This window comes from Platalea leucorodia (genome assembly GCF_965183815.1).
Source record: "Platalea leucorodia genome assembly, chromosome: 9".
NCBI lineage: Eukaryota > Metazoa > Chordata > Aves > Pelecaniformes > Threskiornithidae > Platalea > Platalea leucorodia.
In genome coordinates this window covers 28,449,296-28,473,277 of record NC_138831.1, presented here as the reverse complement: position 1 = coordinate 28,473,277, position 23,982 = coordinate 28,449,296, and the positions used below count along the sequence as shown (strand labels likewise).

The 23,982-nt window shown below is 41.8% G+C and overlaps 1 protein-coding gene across 1 annotated transcript in view; it reads right to left on the bottom strand.

Annotated features, from left to right (window-relative positions):
* The window catches only part of CSNK1G1 (casein kinase 1 gamma 1), a 107,630-nt gene that overhangs the window by 47,320 nt on the left and 36,328 nt on the right, over nucleotides 1–23,982 (bottom strand). Inside the window, 3 exon segments of the mRNA XM_082322524.1 lie at nucleotides 3,677–3,746; nucleotides 8,334–8,374; nucleotides 16,109–16,524. Of these exon segments, the coding sequence (XP_082178650.1) occupies nucleotides 3,677–3,746; nucleotides 8,334–8,374; nucleotides 16,109–16,286 (289 nt within the window). The 5' untranslated portion in view covers nucleotides 16,287–16,524.

The window sequence follows — 23,982 nt, the reverse complement described above, 5'->3', positions numbered from 1 at the left end:
CACTGCTCCAGTATATCTTAAGCTAGTGCGAAATATGTCTTAAGATGTATGAGACACAAGAAATCCAGTCTTCTCCTCAGCTAATCCAAGCTGACTAGTGATCTTCATCTGAGTCACGTGGCAGATGAAGAAGCTGGTGCTGATGGGAGATAGCAGATGCAACTTCGGCGCCTTGTCAGAAAGTCTTTAAACATTGATGCTGATGGAGCATGTGGCACAGGACGCCACAGAGTAGCTGCAAAAGGAAGAGGCAGCTATCACACAACTGCACTGCTTCCTCTGTTCACGCGGAAACACCTCACGTGGAAGCTCATCCCAGGAATTAACTTCTGACAGAGCCCTGAATTATCAGGCTACTTGCTACTGTTTAACTACACCAAGGAAAATGCAAAACTAGACTGAATAGCTTAAAAAAAAGACTACTTTCACTAGTTTTTGATGATGGCAAAAAGTGAAGCAGGTAACTGATACCGACATACATCCTTCAGGCATTGAACTGTAGAACTGTTCTAAAACTTTGGGGCAAAAGCCCCCCCAAATTATTCTGTGCAATATACTGCAGGACCAGACTCTAAAGTCAGCATTACAGAGCTAGTGGCAAATTTCTCTCCAGAAGTAGCACTTGTCCTACCAGGGTGATCCTTAACAACACCGGCTGGGCTTCTGCAGGGGTTTTGATGCACAAAACCTTTAAGCTCCTGAGTTTGGAGGTTGCGCTTCTCAATCTGGTATGTTGCAAGCAAATCGTGACCAAGTTTTCTGCAGTCTTTAGCAGAAAGAATGGTGTCTTTATCTGAGACCATTCTCTTGGAAGGCTGACTGCCACAAAACGCTTCCCTCCAGCCTAGTCCCAACTTCATGTGGACACATCCAGTCACATGCCAGAGATGAAATATTTTTATCGACACTCACAAAGCTATCCTACAAGAAGGTTCCTACTTGATCGATGGCCAAGTAGGCTCGTCCCTTCCAACCTAAGTTTTCCTATGATTACTATCCAAGAGCAATTTACTTAAAAAAAAGTTTATTCTGAACATCCAGGAAAAAGGAAATCACCATTAAAATTCTTCTCATTAGGAAAAAAAACATTTTTCTCCAAATGCTGCAGGTGATGACAATTTTGACTTCTCATAGAGACACTGCTCACTGAGACCATCTGGTTATACATGCAGTTGAACGCAGCAGTTGCACTAACAAGAGGACCGTGCTGCTACTGCGGCATTACAGAAATGCTTTTACTAGTCTTACTTTTTAGGCTAACAGTGGGAGGTTTGCAGTCAGCCACATTATTTGGCAAGATTAATTGGCTAATTTATTGAACAGTATGTCACATGTAACACTACTGTTGTTCTCCTCTGAGTCATACACACCATGGGTTTCGACACTTTTAGTCTTCATTTGGCAAGTCTACGATAATTTCAAGTAACCAGTCCTGCTTACTGGAAGTTCAAGGCTGTCTGTTTGAGCAGTTGAAGTTTTTAAGCAAGGAACATTAAGGGGAGCCTGGCATTAACAACATCACCGAGAACAGACCCATCTATTTCCCCGAAGCTGGCATGTATTTAGCACCAATCTGTTTTTACAAACAGACGGGTCTTCCCCTAATTCTCAGTGTGGTGTGCAGACACCAAGTTAAGGCTCCCTGGTCCTGTTAGTCTGACTCCAACAAAATTTATTTTGTTCAGCTTCCAAGTTTCATGGAGAGACCAGAGATGCAGCTCACATCCTCCACCTGAGCATCTGGCCTGCTTCTAGTTGTTTTAGCAAAACTGCAGCACAAGAGCTTCTAATGGCATTCACCAGATTATCAGAGCTGGGGTTGCGATGCCCGTGGGACAACACAGAGATACAAATAAAAGTCATGTTGTTCATGAGGCTTCTCAACAGTCTCTTGACAAATACTGGCAAAAAGGCTTGAGATGACAGTCAGCACCGCCCTCCCCCCCCCCCCCCCCCCCCCCGAATGAAGGGAAGAGAGATCTTGAAGGCAGGATCTCCATGTCTGATGGCAGCATACACAGAAATACTTCCATTAGCGTGCACAGCATCATATAGGGCAGAAATGCCCTGCGTGGGTAAGTGTTGTAGGATGAAAAGTTTAGATTCATTAGGAACAGGAGAAAACCCATTAAAAATACTTAATCTAACCAAAATAAAGCCAAGCCTCCAATATTTGATCAGTTTTAAAATTCCCCAACAACTTCTTTAAAGAGCGGTTGAAAGCTGACAGGTGTAGAAAAAGCAGACTGGAATTCATTTATGTGTCATGAGACACATGCACTGGGGTATCACAGACATGGCAAGCATCAACAGAACTGAAGCAGGGAGCGAAAAGCAGAATTAAGTGTCTCACTTATTCTGTGAACCTACATTTGTTTTATTTACTACACAGGCTTCAGCAGAAATGCCCTAAGTCTCAAAAGCATAGGTAACTGGAATTAAGTAACAACATTAACCTATCAGGAGCTTTGCGCACAGTACCAGATGCTACCACCAAAATATGAAATACATAGAAAAGAGCACCTTATTTCAGTAGATAAGTCCTGTTTAAAAAAAATAATATTTTAGTGTTTCCAATAGTGACAACTTGGTTCCCACATCCCAGATTTTGCATACTATAAGGAGGAAAGCCGCCACAAAACGTTGAGTGCAACAGCACCCAATCTGCAGAGGATGTGCTACACAAAATGAAGGAAACTGATTAGAAAAATTAATTGGAACAAGCAGAAAGGAAAAAATGCAAGACAACTGCTCAGGCACTGCACATTATGAGCTCAGAGCAGATATATCTTTCATTCTGTTCAACTTAGTACTTTGGTTATGTGAGAGCACATCCTCTGCAGTGGAAGCTAGGTCCATCCAGGGAAAACAGGAAAAATAAAATCAGAAGAAAGTGTAAAAACATTACAGTAATGTAGGACACTTGTCAATATATGATCAAGGCACAGAAGAAGCAGAGAAGGTCTTTGCTTCAGAGAGAGTTCCTCGTGCAGTGGGTAGTCAAGGCTGTGGAAATCCTTGGCATGAGAAACAGCACAAGCTAAAATTCTATATACATTTAAAAAGGAACCATAAATTCAGGGAAGAAAAATCCAAACACTATTAGACACAAGCTCAAGTCTTATATTAGGGAAATCAGAGAGCTTGCCAGGGGGAAAAAAAAAAAATTAAAAAACACCTTTGGCTTATTCTGTGATATTCTTCTCATATTTGCTGTAGACTACTGTCACACAGAGGATACTGAGATCGTGGGCTTTTGGACACTCTTATGATTTAGTAAATACCAATGAAAACAGTATTTCAGGTTTTTATTAGAAAAGCTCTATGCTTTTTACAGTGTCCTAGATTTTAAGACTTTATGTCACCTTTTTGAAATCTGTCATTCTATACATAAATAGCTTTCCTTTCATCAAAGGTTCCTATGTTTTACAAACACATGAATACATGGGTATTTCCCATATCAATCAATCCTCACTAACTCCAGTTTCTAAGTCTGCATAATTACCCAATATCATGATGTTATCCTGACCAAATCTCTTCCTAAACTTGTGTGAGGCTAAAAGAATTTGCCCAGATCAGTAAGTTCAAGTCAGAGTTACACAACAAATATGATGGTGATGTTTGATTTAATAAAGAAATCACAAACTTCCTATAAGCTTAAGGTAGGTTCACTTACCTGCACTTCCGAGTTGTTTATAAAACCTGTATTCTAAATGAAGCTGTGGTGCACGTGATTTTATTGGTTCCTAAAACAGAAAAAAAATTTGGTTAAAATCAGTTTGACTGAAAAAAGTTCTATCCTTTATTTGAAGATTTGTGACTGTACATAATGCTTCAAGTTTCAAGATAAATCACTCTAGACTGAAAGTCTAACAACAGACTTCACCATTAGATGTTATTTAAATAAGTAGAGAACAAAAAGCAAAAAGACTTGCAATATGCACTCTGAAGGAGCTCATTTAAATACAAAGCTCATTCATGGCAGTGAAATTCAAGAATCGTTCAGCAAAGCTCCTGGTTCTTGAAGAATGACCCTGGACATTGGCAGGAAGAAAGTCAAAGCTGCAAAACATCAAGTCCCAAGTTTAGTTTGTGGACTGTGGTTGCCCACAGTACTTTTGTTCGTTACTAGCCTATATTTTTGAAAAATGTTGAGTCATATATCTGTGTTTTAAGTCAGACCACAGTTGTATAAACCTACAATCTTGTTTGCAGCAAGCGCTACAGTGCAGCCAGATATCTGGTAAAAACACAGGAAGAAGTCTCCTCCTTCATTAACACGTGTCAGTCAAACATCTCAAAGCACTCAAGAATATTCTATTTTTATACACGGAATAAAAAAAAAAAAAAAAAGGATAAATCTGCAATGCACCCAAAACATTCTCAACTGTTACTCATCTGCACTTTACACACAAAACTTAATGCCTATGATCCATAAAGGCATTAACATGCAAGATTACAAAGCTTCTAAAAATATAAAGTTAACATGGAGAGGATTAAGAGACTTGAGTAATTACATTTTCAGTAAAACCGTGCACTTGGGATAGGCAGTAATGTGGATTCACCTACTGCTCAGACATCCTTGAAACGGAAGTTAATACTGGCCTCAATTTTTGTTTGGATGTTGCTTATTTTCTTGCATTTCAGAAAAGAGATGAACTCATCATGTAGAAGTTTGCCTATAAAGGAGCCCCCTAAGACAAACACACACAAAAAAATCCTTTCGTGTTTCACATCAGCTCCTATGAGTTAGAGCAAGAACATCCAAAACAGGTTGAACGTAGACAAAAGTGAGCTAACATCTTCAATACAGTGGAATAACTCTTCTGTCTGCATAGGAGGACACAAAGGCTTTAGATGATCCACTTATCTTGTTTCACCTGTGGTCTGTACTGTAAGACTAATGACCACATTTGGCATGAACTCCCCATTAAAGACTTCCCTTTAAGTCAGAAGAATGATTTTTATGCAGGAATTCAGGCAATTCAACTTCCAGCCAAGCTGTTCATCACCAGCCCAATTAATCCCCTCCGTTTGCCAGCAAGGGGAGAAAATGGTCCTGGTTGCTTCTCAACTTCCTGATATTTAAAAGCTTCAGAAGTCAAATATGACTTAGAAAACAATGGTGAAAAATATTCTGAAGGCAAAACTGAACCTGTACTGAAGGCAAACATAAAGCAATGTAAAAACAAGTTTGTCATATAAGTTGCATTTAAATTAAGATAATTGTTGGTGGTGGCTTGAGGAAGAGTCTATAGACACCTGCACAGCAAAGGGATTTAGGGCAACAGGAACTCAGCCTGTTCAGTGAATAGTTGATTTATCCAAATAAACTATTTGGATAAAGGTAGAAGGATTAATGTATCAGGATGTGAGGCTGCTTGTGACAAAATCAGGGAAAGTAAGCCCAAGCCACTTCTGCATCAGGAGCTGCTGGAGCCTGAGCTCTGGATGCTTGCCAGAGTCGTGGCAGCTTCTGAGAAGATCATACCAGAACAGATGGTTGTCCTGTAGGCCAAGGGCTTAAGGATGCTGGCAGATGTTGCATTTGTAGCAAAAATAACTGAATTGCTCCTGCCTAACGTACAAAATCCACAACTCAAACCAACGGCATCGTGATCACTATGAGAGGGTACAGCTTTGTACCTGTGCTCAGACTACATCTGTATGTTCACGGGCTGGTTACATGCAGGGAAGAAATTCCTACTATGTGCAATTTACCATTAAAAACCCTCAGAAGATTAAACCAGTAAATACGGCTAAGGCATTTCAGAAGACAAACTCCTCTGTGAACTAGATGCCCTTAACCAAATAATGTTCAGCTGAAGAGCAGGATGAGAAGCTATGTGGTGACACCACACAAGTCAGAACACAGGCACTGCCAGCAGTTTTCCAAGACGCAGCACAATCCCCACCCCCAAAGAGAAACCGTGAGACATTAGCACTGAATTTCACAGCACTTTCTGATCAGCTCTTTGGCATCCATCACACAATTTTCTAATTTTCCAGCTTTAACATCAGGACAGGAGGCACGAATAGCTGAGACAGCAGGGCTGCAGTTGCAGAAGATGATCTCACACAGCTAGAAGGACTTGGAGCAGAGTTTTGACTTGGTCCAACAATGTAGATAAAAGAAAAAGTTGCCTTCAAGTACACTGAAAGCAGCTACTCTACCACTAGTCAGCAAACTATTTGAAGGATAAAGAAAACTACAGTTAAGTACACATGTAAGAGCAGCATATTTGTTGCTGAGGAAGCTGAGTAATTCTTACTCCTGGGGAATATGGTCTAAGACGAGGACACAAAAAAAAAACCATCTCTTCTACTGTTCCCTTATTAATCTGCTCAAAAACGAAGCAGGTATGCGAATGCCTGCATGGCTGCTGGATGGCAATTCCAGTTCTTCAAACATGAAGGACCAGAGATTTTTAAGCATGAATCACAACAGGGCAAATAAAACTGGAGTGTGTTGCAGAGTAACTGCTTTAACACTCAGATATTTTTGAGACAGGGGAAGAAAGAATGCTACTGGAAAAAACAGGTAAGATTAAGGTAGCAATAAAGGTAATGTCATTCAGCTCTGCCATATGGCTATTGAAAGGTTTCAGGTTACTGGGAGGTGTCACTGCAGGCACTGTTTTGAGAGAAACAAGCATCCTTTGGACTAATATCGCTGTGTTTTTCCTGTATTATTACTTCCTTATGCCTGCAATGCTGTAACTTTGTGGGATTATCTTTGAAAGCAAATTAGAAGCATTATTGATTCAATAAAACACCTCATCTGTCTATACAGCGCATTTTCTATTATCAGATCTGCCTAAAAAGTGAGCTACTCAGCAAGCACCAGTCCTCCTTCCTGATGCAGATCCATATCAAGGACATCCTAAGCTCCACTGAAGGTGTTTATTTATTTATTTTTTTTAGGGAATATCTTCTGAAATTTGCCAACAGGCTTGAAAACAAGTCCCTCCTGCAAAGCCCTAATTATTTTTCATCTGCTATGCATCATATAAGGAGAATGCTAGAGATATAAAATCTGTGGCACTTGAACGTGATCAGAATTAATGCACCAAGTTCATCTTGATCTTCCGTAACCTGAATGACTCCTGCCATTTTGCCAGACAACATCGGTTGGGCCAACAGGCATGTTTGCTGTTAATATCAAATTAGTGTTATAACTTTAACTTCAGATTCTAGGGTTTGAATCTGTGATCAAAGGCCATACAGATGACAAAAGAGCACATCAGATAAAGACATCAACTTTGAAAACCCCCAGAGACTAATGAAAGCCTTAGTTTACAGGTAAGAAAAGTTAAGGCATAAACACAAACTACTGGGCTACGATTTCATATAATGCGGCAGAGCTACGAGTTAGAGACTTTCCCCATCCCCTAGACTCCTGCTTCAAACCACCATTAACCACTGTGCCTTCATGCCCTGAAGCAGTCTTCAGAAGATGACTTTTTACCTAGGCCACTCACTGGTCCAGGTATAAGAAACGTGGAAGCTGCCATTGCATGCAACTGGGGAGGGCTACATCGACTGCAGGGCAGAAAATAACTTGGTAACTGGTACTGAGGCTTGTAATACTGGATGAGAAGAGAGCTGAGAACAAAACTCCTTGCAGAAGTTCTGGAGTTCACTACCGTTGGGACTTGTTTTTTTTAATGCAACTCCGGCAATGCTTTGGTGAGCCAATTCAATTCACTTTTACCATCCTATGATGTAAAAGGAGAAAATCATGCTGAAGATGCTGTGGCTATATATCCTCGGCCATCCAAATCAGCTAGAGGAAAGACGGACCTTCACTGAATCGGATCTTGTTTTGCCTGTTGCATCTGCAGTTTCTCCCCCAAGTGAATTTTAACCATTGAAACCCCCCCTTTACTGCCTCTCGACTCCAAAAACGTGGAGCAGCAGGTTGCACAGTGCCACACTCCTAAGCAAACTCTCTGACAACACCCCATCTAGAGAGAGATAAGGATCTGGAGAATCGATGGAGTCCAGAACAGAAAGGCCCAACCCAGGGAGTAGGAAGAGGTGGCAAACCCTCAATCAGTGTCATTCACCGGGACCTGGCAGCCAGCCTGGGAAGAGGGACAACGCTCTCAGTGGAATAAGACAGCTACAGACCATTTAGGTACCAAAAATATTCAGCAGGTGGAGGGATGGGTTCTTTCCTTGTTTTTAGTGTTCTCAAGAATTTATCTTAGTTTAAGTAAGTTATTCTGAGGGTGAGAGCAGCATTAAGCCCAAATTTAGAAAGTTGCTTTTTGTCTGAATTTTTAACATTAAGTACAAGACATTTAAGAACACCTGAAGCTTCTACTTACCAGTTTGATCGCTACATATTCATTGGTGTAGAGATTTTTACCTGCAAAGGAAAAAGAAAAAAATCTTTTAGTTCCACATTCGACACTTGGAGCTAGAGACACAATACAGCAAAGTGTCACTGATGGCAAAGAGCTGTCTTCTCAATTCCCTGCTGAAGTTCATGCCTTTAACAAAGTGTAAGCCTCAAAATAGTAAGTTGCAGCAATTCACCAGGGCAGGCAAACACTATCTTCCATTCAGCATAAGGTAATCATGTTTTATGGTACCACTCATGTTCGACGCAAGCATTTGAGGAGATATCCCAGACATATTACGTTTTATTATCCATATCATGTCAAAAAAGTCTGGGGAACAAAAAATGAAGAGTCAGAGCATTATTTCTTTCAGAAATGTCTTGAATCTGCTGGACACTGAACAATTTTATCTTACGATCTATAGGGAGTTTCACTAGCTTAATCGTGCTACACATCAAAGCGACTACTGCAAGGAAGCATATGAAAATAACCTTTGTACCAACACACAGCTTTTATTTCTTCCTCTACAAACAGGCAGGCAGCGTGTATAAAATGCCTTCTGTATGCCAACGGCACAAAGGCAATCCTTGTAATCTAGTAAGGCCAATAGCTCTCCGTTGCAATATGGTACCAATGATGTTAAAAAATATACTAAAAGAACAAAACCCATTCTCAGGACCCCAAAACACAGAGCAGTGTCTAGTCTGATACTAGGTCTGGCAAGCATGAAGGGCAAGAGCCTAGGACAAGTATAACCAGGCAGGAACACAGCCAGCTGCCAATATATTGTGGCTCCACGACTCTGAGACAGAGTTGGTACCCATATGTGCTACAGCTGGAGGTGAATTTTTCCTCCAGGAACCTGTCTGGTGTTTGAACCAAGCCCTTGGCCTCCTTAGTGATCTGTGGCAGAGATGCACAGCTACATGCATCAAGGAGCATCTCTCTGTGTGTTCTGAAGCTGCCAGTTATCATATCATTCAACGCCCTCCAGTTCCTCTGCTAGGTAGTCTGAGCAATCATTCCCCCTTCACCTTCTCCATGTTGCTCATGATTGACAGCAAACTCTCCTGGAAGAGATATCACTGGGGAAGAATGCTCAGGCAGTCCTTGTACCTGATCTGTCCCATCATCCTGACATCTCTCCTACCTTTCTGACCTCCTCTAGTTCCACCATATCCTTTGAGGAGGGCAGCCTCCACCGCACAAAGCTCCCCATGGTTTTACACAGGGGAGTACTGATGTTCTTAGCTCATCATTGCTAGTGCCACTACAGCCCAAGTCATGCTTTCATTGAGAGACTGTCTAGCTCCAAAATTCAACAGCAATCTATACTGGAAGTTATCAGTGCTTGTTTGTAGCACCAGCTTTGCCCAGCTCTATTACACATTTACTTTCCAATTCCGGTAACAGATATCAATGCTTAGAACAGACCAGGTACTGTGAAAGTCCAGGACAGGGAATTACATACTTCAGAGCAGGTAGGAGTTTGGGGAGCTCTAGCATATCTACATGACACCATTAAAAACCATGCCATGTCATCCCTTGCATACAGATACTCTTTGCATGCAGGAATAGCATTGGAAGACTCAATAAAATTAAAGACATTATGAACATAAGAGAAGACAAATAGTCATCTTTAAATCCTGAAATATTTATCAGGGGAAATTCCCCATTTATTTTACTTTGTAACAGCTTCATATTTTCTGCATTCAACTTCTTTTGATACCATTCCCACTATACTGTCGGTGTAGTTCTGGCCTCCGAATTTCAAATCAGGTACTCCCAGTCCAGGTCCAGCACCAAGCAGGTTGCTTTAACATTCATTGGGAAGCCAAAAAGATTTATGGAAAGCTTCAACCTGTTACGGTAACTGGCAATGCTGTTTAACACAGGGCAGGCATTTGAATGTGAGGTTAAACATCCTTAGAGGAAGTGTTTTATGCAAGCAGATGTGCAAGTTGAGCTCCAGCATTAACCCTTGCAACACAGGGTTGTTTGAATTTATTTCTTTAGATTTTTTAATAAAAACTATTATGTCCAGGCTGGAAAAGAAGGGTAGAAAGTAGGTTTTGCAGTCGCATCAGGAACACTCGGACATTAGAAAGTGGCTTCAAAGCACTGAAAGAGCTGGAAGGCCAAATCAGCAGAAAAGCAGGTCGCAGGATAAACTGTTTCACCCTTTGAGACAGATAAGGGCTCCAGCCTCATGCTATCTGACAGCTGGTGGGGGGAGAACATGCAAGGACATTAAAAGAAGGCAGCCTAAATACACTTAAATTATCTGCTCCGTATTAGCTACCAGCAAATGAGTCATATCAGCAGCTCCAGCTGTAGCTCGCCCACTGACACTTCCTCCTCCCCTCCTCTTGATAGGGATTGAACTCCTATCAAGATGCTCAACTTGAGGACACTGAGCCAAATGAAGGGAAGCTCCAGCCCAAATATGTGAGAAAGATACTTTAAACAGCAAGAAAACCAAGGAGGGAGGCATGGGAATGCCGTCCCCTACAGATCCCACAACCTTCATCACAATCTTGTAGATGCACCATTTCAAGGTAGTTTTTGCACTTAACGTGCAGGGGTGTAAGTCCATCCAGGGACTGATGACCCACAGACCTTCTAGCAACACTTGTGCTCTCCCCATCGACACAGGATAACGATATTGGGGAAACAGTGCTCTTCCAAGCTCATTTCAAGGCAGAGGACATTGCCAACACCCTCCATGTATATGGAGCCATAATCCATCCTATTATGGTCTGGTTCATAAGGCTGAGGACTAGATAAAAGATAATTCTAGTAATGAAATTCCTCAGTTAAAAAACTGGGATTAGCAAAACACTAGCCTGAGATATCAGGCCAGCAGCCAAAGGTAAATGAACTAATTAATCCTCCAGTTCATCCCCTTCAGAGCAGGCACTATGGGGAGACTGAACATAAGGGAGTGCCAATGGGTCCAGCTTCTGAACTCCAAACCCTTCCTAAAGCTGCAGCACGAGATACTTGCTCTGCCAGCTACGATGCCAAAGCAAATCCCCAAAATCTCTCCGTTAGCTTGCTCCAGACTGAGATCTACCCCTCAGTTTTGCTATCACACTGTCCAAGGTGTAATGGCTTCTTCTTCCTCCTTCTACAAGGCAGCACTGGTATTAAAATGGAAGAGTAAAGGCAGTACTGCTTACAGAAGAAAGTGAATCTGCACAGTAAAATAAGCCATGAATAGAAGCTGCATCTTATCTTAGTAAGACAAAAGATCTGTAATACAGCTGAGACGATATAGCTGTGCTAACAAAAGCCTTTCAAGTTCAGGCAAAGCTTTTGATGGAGCAGCAATTAAATTCATGCCTCAGTTTTGGGTAGTTCCACTGACAATTATGAACTACATATTCTAAACAAGAAGTGATGCACTAAGTCACTGACATTCACGTGGGAAACCTAACAGAGTGGATTTCTCAAGCCCTGGCAGTAAGATATGTCGAATATATGGACAGATTGGAGACTGGTTGAAGAGCCCAAAGTGATCAATCTCTCGTGTGCACCATTCCCACAGGTCAAAGTTAACAGCCACAAATACAAACGTTTCATGAACAACAAATTAAAAATGCTTTGACCCTTCCTTCTAGCTTGTCGCTATACGGACAATACATTCTGATGACAGGTCAGGGCTAGGTAATGGAGCAAACATCCAAACAGTCATCCTAAAGACCAAGGAGAGCTCACCCCAGGCAGCACGGCATGTGCAGAGAGACCAGATCCCATGGGCAGCTGGAACAAGTTCACATCAATTTTGTAGTGCCAGATTTGATGTCCCTTCTAGAGCACGTGCCTCCAAATAACAGCTCCTGGTGTGGATCCTACACCAGATCTACTCTTACCCATGCCTTCCACACCTGGCATTATTCTAGCCCTATATTCACATGATTATTTCGTTATTTGGGAAAAAGAGACAAAACCAACCGCAATATCAGATGCTATTATCATCCTCTTTATTTTTTTTATTGTTTTATTTGTTTTAAAGCAGAGCTCCTGGCTTCAAACTGCAGCCTAGGAGTCACCTGGGCAGTTCTTGCTTTTGGGGGGGACACCTTCCCAGATTGGATCGACCTGCTTTGACTTGGCAACATACAAATAAGCAGCTTTTCTTCTAGTTTGGGGCTTGCTGCTCGCTGCTGAGATGTGCTGAATCTTCATGAGACCTCTGCATGAATCATGCTGACATCTGACTTCTGGACACTATGCAATTTTTTTGGGTAGCACATGAAAACAGATTTCTCCAAAAATCCCTTCGGTGCAGCAGCCTATCAAGGGAGGATACAAGCAACATACAGGATCTAGCCCTCCTAGCATTTTTTTCTCCTCCAAACAGAGAGAAAACCTGTGTAATTGTCATTTTTAAATGATAATTGAAAGCACTGTTTTGAAAATACCAGATAATGTTTGCATTAGAGCAAAAAGATTTGGGCTCCAGTCTACAGGTCTGCTAAAATAAGACCCTGCTCCATCCAGAACTTAATGCTTATTTTAGAAAACTCTCCAACCTACTGAAACTGGAATAATTTTACATTAGTACCTATTTAATTGCTTTACTAAATAAGGGTGCCAAACTCTGGGAAAAATGAGACATTTGAAGAGGCTTATTTATCCCTAACATGGCTCATGGTTCAGGATTTCAGGCAAATACAAGAAATACCCACTGTGAAAGTCCATGAGTCAATATAAGGAGTCAGTTTGTAGGCTCAGCTGGTGATAATCTTTTCTATGGTGAAGTTTACAGCCGTGCCTTATCGTGGCACTAGATTTTAACAGGTTAAATCCCATTTTTCCTGAGCAGTGAGTACCTACTGACATCACACGATTTTACAGCCCAGTGAGCCTGTTCTCAGGCTGTTTTACGTAATGCCGCTTCTCCTGTCAGCTTGGGGTGGAGATAGAGGACCTCATAACAGCAGAAGTCACACTATAAAACTTCAGGCATGCTCCAGCTCCCAAGGCAGCACAAGAATTAACTTGACAGACAACCGGGAGCTGCACGACAGGACTTGGCATAGCACAAAAGGTAATGAATCCCCATAAGCGCGCAGAGTCCGTCCCAGGGACAGCAAGCAAGATCCCCTGCTCTTTGCTAGCACCATTCCCCTGCTAGTAGGTTGAGCTGCTTCGGAAACCAAAGCTCTTACAGACCACCTATCTGCAGCCTGTCCGAAGAAAGAGCATCCAGGCAACCCCATCTCATCTTATGACTCTGGGCCAGACCCTGAATTTTGCATTCATCTTCCCATTTCAGCTCGTCTGCGGGATGGAATCCAACTGTGCTGTTCCCACATGCTTCAAAAAAACAATATGCCCGGGGCTATCTGTATTTGCAGCAAGAAAGATCAACCCTAAGCAGCAAGCTTGATATTCACAGAAAACAGCTTTCGTACGTATATGCCATCCCCTCCCTGAACAATCAGTCCTCTGTCCGGTGCTGGAGTGCTATACAAGGGCAGCTTAGAATGAAAACACAACACCTGAAAAAGAAATTCTTCAGGGAACTGGAAAAATATATTTTCCCCTTGTTTATCACTGTGTGACTTTGTTCTTCCTGCATTACTAAAAGCATTCACTGGTGCTTAACTTCTCCAAAACAATGTAAAAAAAGCCAAAAAACAGAGGGCATACCATTCATCTCTGCAGGACAAAACTGCTATCAGAGACTTGTTCACTCATGTTTGAGATGCGCTGCTTCTCCTTTCCCCCAGCACAATTCAGCAATAATTAGCATCACATCTGTGCAATAGAAATATCTGATGTTTGAGCAAACAGGAGTTCTTAAAGCTATAGTAACTGGCAAAAAGCAATAGAAGTTTAAAAAAAAGTAAAGTAATACAGTTTCTATAAGGACATTACACCTAATTGCTGTTATCGGTCTGTACGGCCCATTGCCCAAATACAGCATGCTACTTAGTTAACCAGTATTAGCAAAACATTTACCAGTGTACTGGGAAAAAACAAGAGCCACTCAATTAACAGGTGTTGCTTTTTCCGCAGTTAAAATTGAATTTCTCTGTAAACCAACTTTTTCAGAAGCAAAATCTCTTGTGTAGCATCTGTGCTTTCAAACAATACATTAGTCAGAAATCCAATACCGCTAAAATTGAGAAACGTGAAAAGGAAGAACCATGGAAACAGGATCAGCATTTCAGCACCAGCTGAATAAACGCCAGGAACCATCTACCTGGAGGGATCCACTAGAGCTGCTGAATCTCAAAGCAGAGCTTGGATTACAAAGCAATTCAACATCTCCCTGGGGATCCTGCTATCGTGACATTTGCTGTTGCGGGCGGGGCTTTGAAAATGCAATACAGCTATTCATGTTATGTTACTGTAAGGATCCAAACTTATCTTCAGCTGCCAATTATGGTCATGTGCTCATGTTCATGAAGGTGTGAGTTTTTGTCCCTGCCCTTGGTTTCTCTCCACCTTTGGAGCATTATCTCTGTTCCTGCAAATCAATAAAACTTCTCTAATATAATGCTGAAACCAAACTACCTGTTTACTGAGACAGACCGTAAGCAAGCTGGTTAATCTTCACACTGTGGAGAAGTGGCACATCATATAGATGCAATAACCAAACCTTAGAACAAAAGATTAATTTATGTAATCTAAGATTACGTAGATCCTGAGCAGGAATCTACAAAGATACTATCAGTAGTTGTGTGTTATAACCCTTTGGTTACCTGAAGCGACTTCCTGATTGATTTATCATCCCTTGTGCCTGAATGCACAAATGATTTTAATTTCAATTCTAAATAGATACTGAATTTTGGGGAAATTATTTATGTCAGCCAGCCTGTCTTGAGCACCCTCAAGTTCACTACCACAGCAAACCAATTCATTCAGCAGAAGAGGAGAAATGCAACTGTTTTAAGTCAGGATCAAGACGATCACAAGGTGCTGCTTCTGATCTACAGCAACTACCCCAAAACTACGTATTGGGAGCTCAGGGACATGTAATTAAAAACACCGGCTGCTTCCCCCACCTCATTTAAAAAAACAACCATTGTTTGTTTAGGATGACTTAAGAGCCCAATGCACTGCGCAGTCCATTGGGCTCTTAAGTCATCCTATACAAACAATGCATTAGCATAGCCATCTGTTTGGGTGACCAGCTGCAAGACATGTGGTTAGAAGACCAACGGACCACGAAAAATCACGGGCTGCTGGGCCAGTTCAGCAGCTGAGAGGCAGCAGCCAGATGGCCAGTCGGCACACCCCACTCTTCGCCAGCCAGTGAGTCAAACACATGGGACACATCAGGGAGTGGGTGATGGGACTGAAACTAGGGCACTGAGGTTAGTGAGGGACATGGAATAGAGAAGATGTGGCCGAGTACTGGGAAAGAGTCTCACCCATTACTTTAATAGGGTGCCCTAGCTTATGAACAAGAAATTGAGAGCAAGATTTAGCAATCCAGGCAGTTAAGAAGATTTTTTTTTCACCTTAGGCAAGACATTCAGCACTGAGAACAGTCTTCATTGTTGAGGTTGTTCAAAATTTACATCTTTGGCCTCTCCAGTGTATTCACTTTGACTTTATGCAAATAAAAATAACTCTAACAGTTACATCTTCTGAGTCAGAAGCTTCAAGTAAGGCAGCTCGATGCTTGGGAAACAAGACAAGCACATGCATTTCTCTAGCCAGGGTTTTTATGTATTTAATACTCCAGTGGTGAAACGCTAATCTGGAAAATGCAGGCCACTAAAACTGTTACTTCTTACCTAGTCTGAGTTCTCCGAAGTTACCACACCCAATCTTCTTGCCCACTCTGAAGTTGGGTCCCACCATAAGAACGCCAGAAGATGCCGATGAGCTTGGTCGAGAACCATGCCCACTCCTTCCTGGCATTCCTTTCGTCGTCCGCTGCCTTTCATCCTTTTCCCTATTAGGATGGTCCATGATCTTAGTGAAATACCTCTGCCAGCAAGCTGGCAGAAAGGAATTGGAGTACGCACTCTTCTCCTTAGAATAGAAATATATATCCGAAAGTGTCTGAGTCAGGGTCCAAGAGAGTCATGGAAACACATGGAGTTCTTTTGGCACTGTATCCAGTTTCCTAATGCATCTTGATAATGTACCAAGGGGTCGATTATGTTCTTGAGAACTCAATAAAGGCAGGTTGCTTTTGGTCTCTTACCTGGGGAAAAGAAAAAGGATATATGAAATAAAAATCATTATTTTAAAATACCAAGCAAGAAAGGTACAACAGGACCAATGTCCAGAACTCTCCCAGCCTCGAGGAAATTAACAGCTATATGGGAACTTCACCATTTTCTTAACAATTTTCTGATAAAAAGCCCCAACGTCACAAAGAGATATAAGTGCTGCCCATCCACTGCTTGCTACTGGAGTTATCAGGACTCATGCCGCACACACTAACAAAAGCAATTTCAATTACACCAGCATGTCAGGTGGAAACTGCAAGAAGATCACATCCCATCTTTAAAGCAACTCTGAAGTGTAAAGTTTGTTTTCTTCTCACTTCATACATTTATAAAAGTATTACACTAAAGCCAGACAAAAAATAAAAAGTGGCAAATGAAAGGTGCCAAGAGAAGAAAATACTGAAACACTTAGGAAGTCAAATTCTCCTTCATTTTACATCTTTTAAAGTTGACCTCAGATATATTTGCTAGTTGAAACTGTTGTCTTACAGAGATGACCAAAATTAGTAGCCAAAGCAAGATTTATTATTTTAAAAAAGCTAGAAATTTCCTGAAAGCTGCATCAACATACAGTTCATGTTACTAACATGATTTAGTTGCCAAAAAAAGGAGGTTTTGGAAAAACAGATGTTCTAATGGAATTGGGTGAGGAATGCAAGGGCCAAGATCTTCTCCAGCAGCCTGCATTCATGACTGGCAAACAAAAGCCTGACAATTCTCCCAGAGAAACTGCAGTGCACCTTCCTCCTGCTTGTCCAAAATTGTCACCACCATAACCCCAAGGGCAGGCAACTCTGGACTACTCCAGACAGCACACTGGCGCATCTCATGAGCATCAGTCTGCTAATTCTGTCAAAAAAAGACAAGAAATAGATGTTTCTCAATGCATGTGACACTCTGGAGATGCTTGTGGTGCAGTTCTTCAGCAAGAACTAGAATAAACATACCTGGAGCTATCTCCCACATCCTAGGACCTATACGTACTGCATTGTACTCCTTTAGGGGACACTGTTGCATTCATGATTTTCCATATGCGACTGGACAAGTGCCTGAATAATTTTACCTACTTCAGCTGCAGGCATCCACACAGAAGTTTCAATGTTTGCACAGAAGTTAGCAAATACCTCCAAAGTCAGCAGAGAAGTGCTAATGAAACCATCTAAACAAGAGTCAATGTGGAAGGACATCAGCAATTGAACACTATCAGATACGCCCAGAAACATAACCATATTTACGAGGGTTCAAAAGTTACTAAGGCAATTGGCTCAGTCCTCCTGTAGCAATACATTTGTAGAAGATTTAGCAAGGGTTTCTTCTGTTCATTTCATGAGATGAAGCTAACCTACCCTACTTCCAGTTATCCAAAAAGAAAAGAGAAGCAGTGTTACCCATCCACAAAACAGTGGCATGGAACAAAAGCATTAGCCCTTGAGTAATATGAGTATGCTTTCCCTAGCCTTCAACTGTGGTGTACTTTTATTTCTGGAAACTTTTATTTTGATCTAAGGCATCGGTATATAAGGCAGAAGTCATTCACACTAGATCCAGAAAATACAGGTAGCTACCAGCTGGAAATTCCAGTTTCTGAATATTAAACTAGTCTTTAGCACAACTCTGCCCTTTTCTATCCATTTCCATTTGCAGTTCTGTGTGTTTGCACTAAAGAGGGCGCAGTACTCCCCAGCTTGATCTTCCTCCCTAGATTTTTTTTTTTAAATACTTCCGCAAAAAAAGCAAAGATTAAATGCAGAGAATGCACAACTTCAACACCACTTTGCAATTACTTTCCACTGCTTTTGTTCATATATTATTGCAGGCCTTTATGTCAGACAGGGAGTTTGCAGGACTCTAAACAGGCTCCATCTTCATAGGAAGGATGCTGTGTCCCTCCACAGTGTATTAGAAAGACCTTGAGGAACTAATAACAGCATAAAGAAACGTTCATACACATGAATGGATGCTTCATGCAATGTAACAATCCCACGAAACCACGCATCTTTAACAGTTTATACTAATGCTTAGAACCTAGCTCAGGTTGCACAGGTTACAACCCACAGGATATTTCATCTAGCCCGTGACTCAGCAGCCCTCTTTTCTAGAGTGAAAAGGAAATGAATTCTCATTGTCGCTCTGCACAAAGGTGGATCTCTGCAGAAAACATCATACAGCATGTTAGCAGCAAATCCAGGAGGTCTGAAAATCATCAGGTCATCTGAGAACCAATGTATCACATCCATACTACCACTTGGCCATCCTGACCCAGAAGCTGCAGCGTCAAGCTCCCAACGTGGTACTAAGTAATGTGTAAAACTCAGTTCATGATTAAGCACTGCTGGCCTAGCTAGAGACAGAAGGGCTGGAGATGTTCACATACAAGAAATTCAGTGTTTAGTATTACCAAGCTTTACTTGTACCTCAAATTAATTCAAAATTTAATACTTAAAACTGAATATGGATAAGCAGGAAGCATCCGTTACAGGCAAACAGGATGAACTGGTTTTTCATTTTAGACATCCCAACATACTTTCAGCTGCAGCGTTCATTTTGAGAGGGTGAGTTAGCATGGCTTCTCAAAGCTGTTTGCATAGACGCAAGCACAGTTGTATTTACTTTGTGAAACCAGCTTGCAGAAGCAATGACGATGCTCTATCAGATATCAGAAAAGCACTTTGATTGGACCCAACCCCAACCTGTCCTGGAAGGAGAGACTTGCTTCAAAACAAACAACATTAAAAAAAAAAAAGGACAGTCATTGAAACTAAAGGAAGTTTATTGCTGAACAGAAATCAAATGCAAGGATGATGATGGAGTGCTTCTAGGGCTGGATCACTAAGAAAGATGACCAGAACAGAGGAATTCTATGAATAAAAAAAGTAGCACTTTGGAAAACACGCTTGATCCCACCAAAGCCAGAGAGGACGATTTGTTTCCCCTGAAGACCAAAGTCATTATTTTCATCAAGGTTGGGTAATCCATGGGCAACAACTACAGACCTCACAAAAGGGTAAACAGAAAGAAGTCTCTAGCAAGAGAACAAACCCTGCACAGTTTATGCTTGGAAAAACCAATGCGTGGCATTGTGTGAGACACGAAGTGCAGCACAGCTCTGTAGACTGAGGAGATACTACTACAAAGGACTACATGGAGAGGGGCTAAAAACCCTGAAAGAAGGAGGCAAAATCTGCATGATGGGGATGGATTACAGCACAGGAAGGAGAAATGATACAATTCTTATAAAGTTGCAACCATTTTTTTTCCCCTTGCTCATTCAGCTAATAGTTACAGGGCCAGTAGAGAGCATAAGAAAAGTCAATATAAGCTAAAACCACCGGAAAGGGCTTCTAAACAACCCTGACGAACATGAGGTGGGCTGAGAAGAGACAGGCTGTTTAAGAATGCACTACAATGTTTTCCTGCATGATGCCAGAAGCCATTTAACCTTCCTTCTGCCATGAAGTACTACCAGCTTTCGACCTGCAGAGTAGATGGATCCAGATAGTGAGGCTGCTTTGCAGCAGAACCTGATGCCCAGGCACAGATCTTTTCAAAGCTGTTTGGCCACCTGCTGGCACAAGACAGCATCATTAATAGAAAAGCGTTTTACCAGCTATGATAAAATGGGGCTGAAAGCCACCAAAATGTAAAGGTGCATAATTTAACGTTTCAAATGGTTGACGTGAGTTGGCCTTGATCTTCAGTGATTGTAGGACAGGCAGTGCTCCATCAGTGCTCGATGACACAAGCACATCATTCCTCTAAGGGCTGCTCAAGCCTCTTGCGAGCACAAGCCCTCCTGAGCCTTGATACAGCTTCCCCCTCCTCCAGACTAAAGTCTGAACTCTGCTCAAGCCCTGTGTGCCAAGTTTCAGATCCAACATCAGAAATATACTGCTTGGTATGACACTTGCACCATCTTGCTCAGTGCATCTCAGATGGGACAAGCAACTCCACTCTTCTCAGGCAGATTAAGTACAGAGCTCCACTACACATTTTCTGGCTAGTGGAATAAGATGTTAATGGTTATAAGCTACTACGCCTCCATCCTTCCCCCGTTCCCCATCTGTATAAGGTCTCCCCAGGGAGAAAGATGAAAAGGTCACACCTGACAGTCTGCAAACACGGAACATCCGCTCTCTCAGCTGAAAGACTCCTGCAAACAGGAATTCAGATCAGCAGTGAATGAGTGAACCAAGCATTTGATAACCTCTTTATTACAGTCAACCCTACGAGCAGATCCCAGCTGCCGGTACACCAAATCACACAAAGATCTTTAGTATGTAGTAACAATACCAAAAAACAACTGTAGTAAAAATGGCATCAAATATGGCTTTTGAGGACTAACAAAGCGCTTGGCTTTGGAAGAGGAGTGGCAGAAGAATGAAGACTAGACTGTAATTTGAAGTCAGTCACATTAATATTTAAAGACTACTCAGAATGCCAGGACTATTTCCTGCCATGATTCAAACTTTTTCATAACGATTTTCCTTCCTACCTTTCCACCCACTCAGCAAGATTGCTCTTGAAAGTTACTTGCATTTAAACAAAACTGCATGAAGATATTTCCCTAATGGTGACTCAGTCCAATTCCAGTATTCATTTCACTACAATATAGTTGGAAGCACAGGAACAGTTATTTAATGAAAGATACAGGCTTGAAAGGAAATTATTTAAAGCACAGTTAGCAAAATAAAAAAAAACCACCTTGTGTCCTACACACTTCAAAACACCTAGGACCTGAGATCTAAATCACCACCTCACCTCCCTCAATAAACCCACAGTGCTAGAGCTACAAACCAGCTTCTAGGCAGCGTCGAAGGCCAGTGTCTTTCATATTGTGATCTGTAGCACAGTCCAGCATGAAGGAAGGCTTATCACTTACTGAGCACTCGTTACAGCACAGAGACATTGCTCACAGACATCCAAGTTTTCTCAATTAAGTCCTTATGTTTGAAAGCAGCAGTAGTAAAGGACAATGCAAACAAGAAACTGGTGTGAAGAAGCCAGAGCAATCCTTATTCCCACCCTTCAAAGGAAAAGCTTGCTTCACCTGCACTGAAAATTTCTTTGACCTACTTGAGATACTCTGGAGACCCTTCCAAGATAAGAATAAGAGCTGTGAAAGTCTTGTTTTGTGGCACAATTTCAGAGAATCTGTCCAAACTGAAGTTGCAAATGAATCCCCCTTTCTTCAAATCAAATCAAGCAGACCTGATCCAGGTCTGTGTGCATTTCTGATTCACGAAGGAGTCAAAAAGTGCTAGAAATCAAACTGCAAGCGCTTGGCAGATGGATCACCACCCTAACAAGCAGAAGTAGTTCAGCCCTACAATTCCTTTATCCTTCTTAAAAGACGAGACCTTCAATAAAGTCCCATTTTCTTTTGAGATGGGTGATCTCATCCTGCTCTCTACAGAAACAGGAACTCAATTTCTCAAAGCAACTCCAAGATTGTTGCTTTAGGACAAGGCACATGCCTTCTCACTGTATTTTCCAACATCCACCCCAGGTGCCTGTGTAATACTTTTGGTAAATCTCTTGATCTGGGGAGTGCTTTCCAGACAAGATCTGCTACTTCCCACATGACTTCAAAGACTATAAAATCCTCCAGGGCTCTCAACTGACATGTTATAAGCATACGGATATGAGATCACCAGCTTCCACCCTCATTCTGTGTAAAAAGTAGAGCCGTCAGCAGCAGAAAACTTTGCTTGCTTTGCCACTGATTGGGACAAACGGTTCACCGTCTAGAAAAGGTGTAACAGCCAAGATGCAGGTAATGAGGAATATTTTGAAACCAGGACATGTGATGTGTTCACTCACGTTCTCAGCATCTGCCAACTAGTGTTATTAGCTTACATCCTTAAGTCTAGAGGAACAAGCTGGCTTTGTGTCCTCTGCATCACTGCATGCATTAACAGCTTCCTAGGCATCAATGCTCTTTCTATATTAAAACACAATTAGTAAACCTTTCACTTATAGCTTTGCTCTGTTCTATGTGGACACACATCTCCATTGGCTTCAGGTCCCTTTGTGCCTTCTCATCCCACCACATCATCTCTTCCCTTCCATGACTTTCTACTTCTTGTCCTGCTTCTGCCCAATGCTACTTTCCAAGTGGCCCCAACAAAAATTTCTTTTTCCAAAGTCACCCCATTACTCGCTTCTGGTAAAGCTGCTGATCTACTAATGTGAAAACAACAGAGTTATGAGATCTGCCCTGTTCCCAAGCAGAAAAATTAACAGATAAGCAAATATCCTATCTTGGTCTGACCTAGAAGAGGGTCCTGCTCTGGTGCTTGGCTATCTACACAAATAGAAAGGGAGGATGCAGAGGCTGAATGCTCTCTCCACTCAGCCATGAGAAATATACTTCCCCCCCCCCCCCCCCCCCCCCCGCCTTTTTCTCTCCCACTCAATATGTTTCTGGTTACCTAGAGAGCGGTCTACTAGGAGATACTCGCCCAATAAGCTTCCTATTATGGGAGTGTATTTCAACTACCTACCTGTATCCCAGTAGCACCTCCACACAGAGGAGATCAGCATTTATCTGTGCTTTCCCAAACAGCACTAGACTGACCTGGTTTCAGTGTCCTCAATGTTGTGCAAAACAACAGAAAAACTGAAAAAGTAGGTCAAAATTCTCTGTTGCAGTTTAAAGCTGGTAGCAGCATCGACAAAGCTGGCTGCAGACTATGGCAAGCAGGTGCACGTCACATCAGATGTCCCATACTTGGGAGGTTCTTTTGAACCTTGAAGACTACAGATGCCTTTTAAACACTATGAGTTGGTTCTGTCGAATCATTTGACCCAACAATTTAATCTTCAGCTTGTGCAGTTAGTTTTGTTCAGCGTTTCACAGGCGGAAAAAATTGCCTTACAAGATGAGGCATACAAACAGTATTTAAGTCTAAATTGCTGGGAAGGGAGAAGGATGGACAACTGCGGATCACTACACTCATTTGTTACTCATGAGTGCACAGGACTGTCAAGCTGACATCCTGCAATTACACAGTTTTTACAGAAAGGGATGAACCCAAACGAACTTACACAATTTTCCATCCCAGGGAGGTGAACTTCCATGAAGTCTTTTCCTTGAAAACCTTGTGAACCTGCTAACACACATTAATTGTATAATCCTCAACTAAATGTGTTGGCAAGTTACTTTTCCAAATAAGTCTTGGTTGATTGCTTCACCAAGAGCAATCCAAGCACCCATTCTGTAAGTTCATTCCTGAACTTTGTTCTCGATACCCTTTACACAAGCTCAGCATGAAAGTCAGGAATGTTAGGGAAGGAAAAAGTAATTTAGTTAGTAATTTAGTTCTTCCACACGAAGAGAGTCAAAACAAAAAATAGACCATTCTTCAGGGAAATGGTTGGTGCGATACAAGCTAGATTCATTGACTTCTCTTCCCCATTCAAGTTCAAGC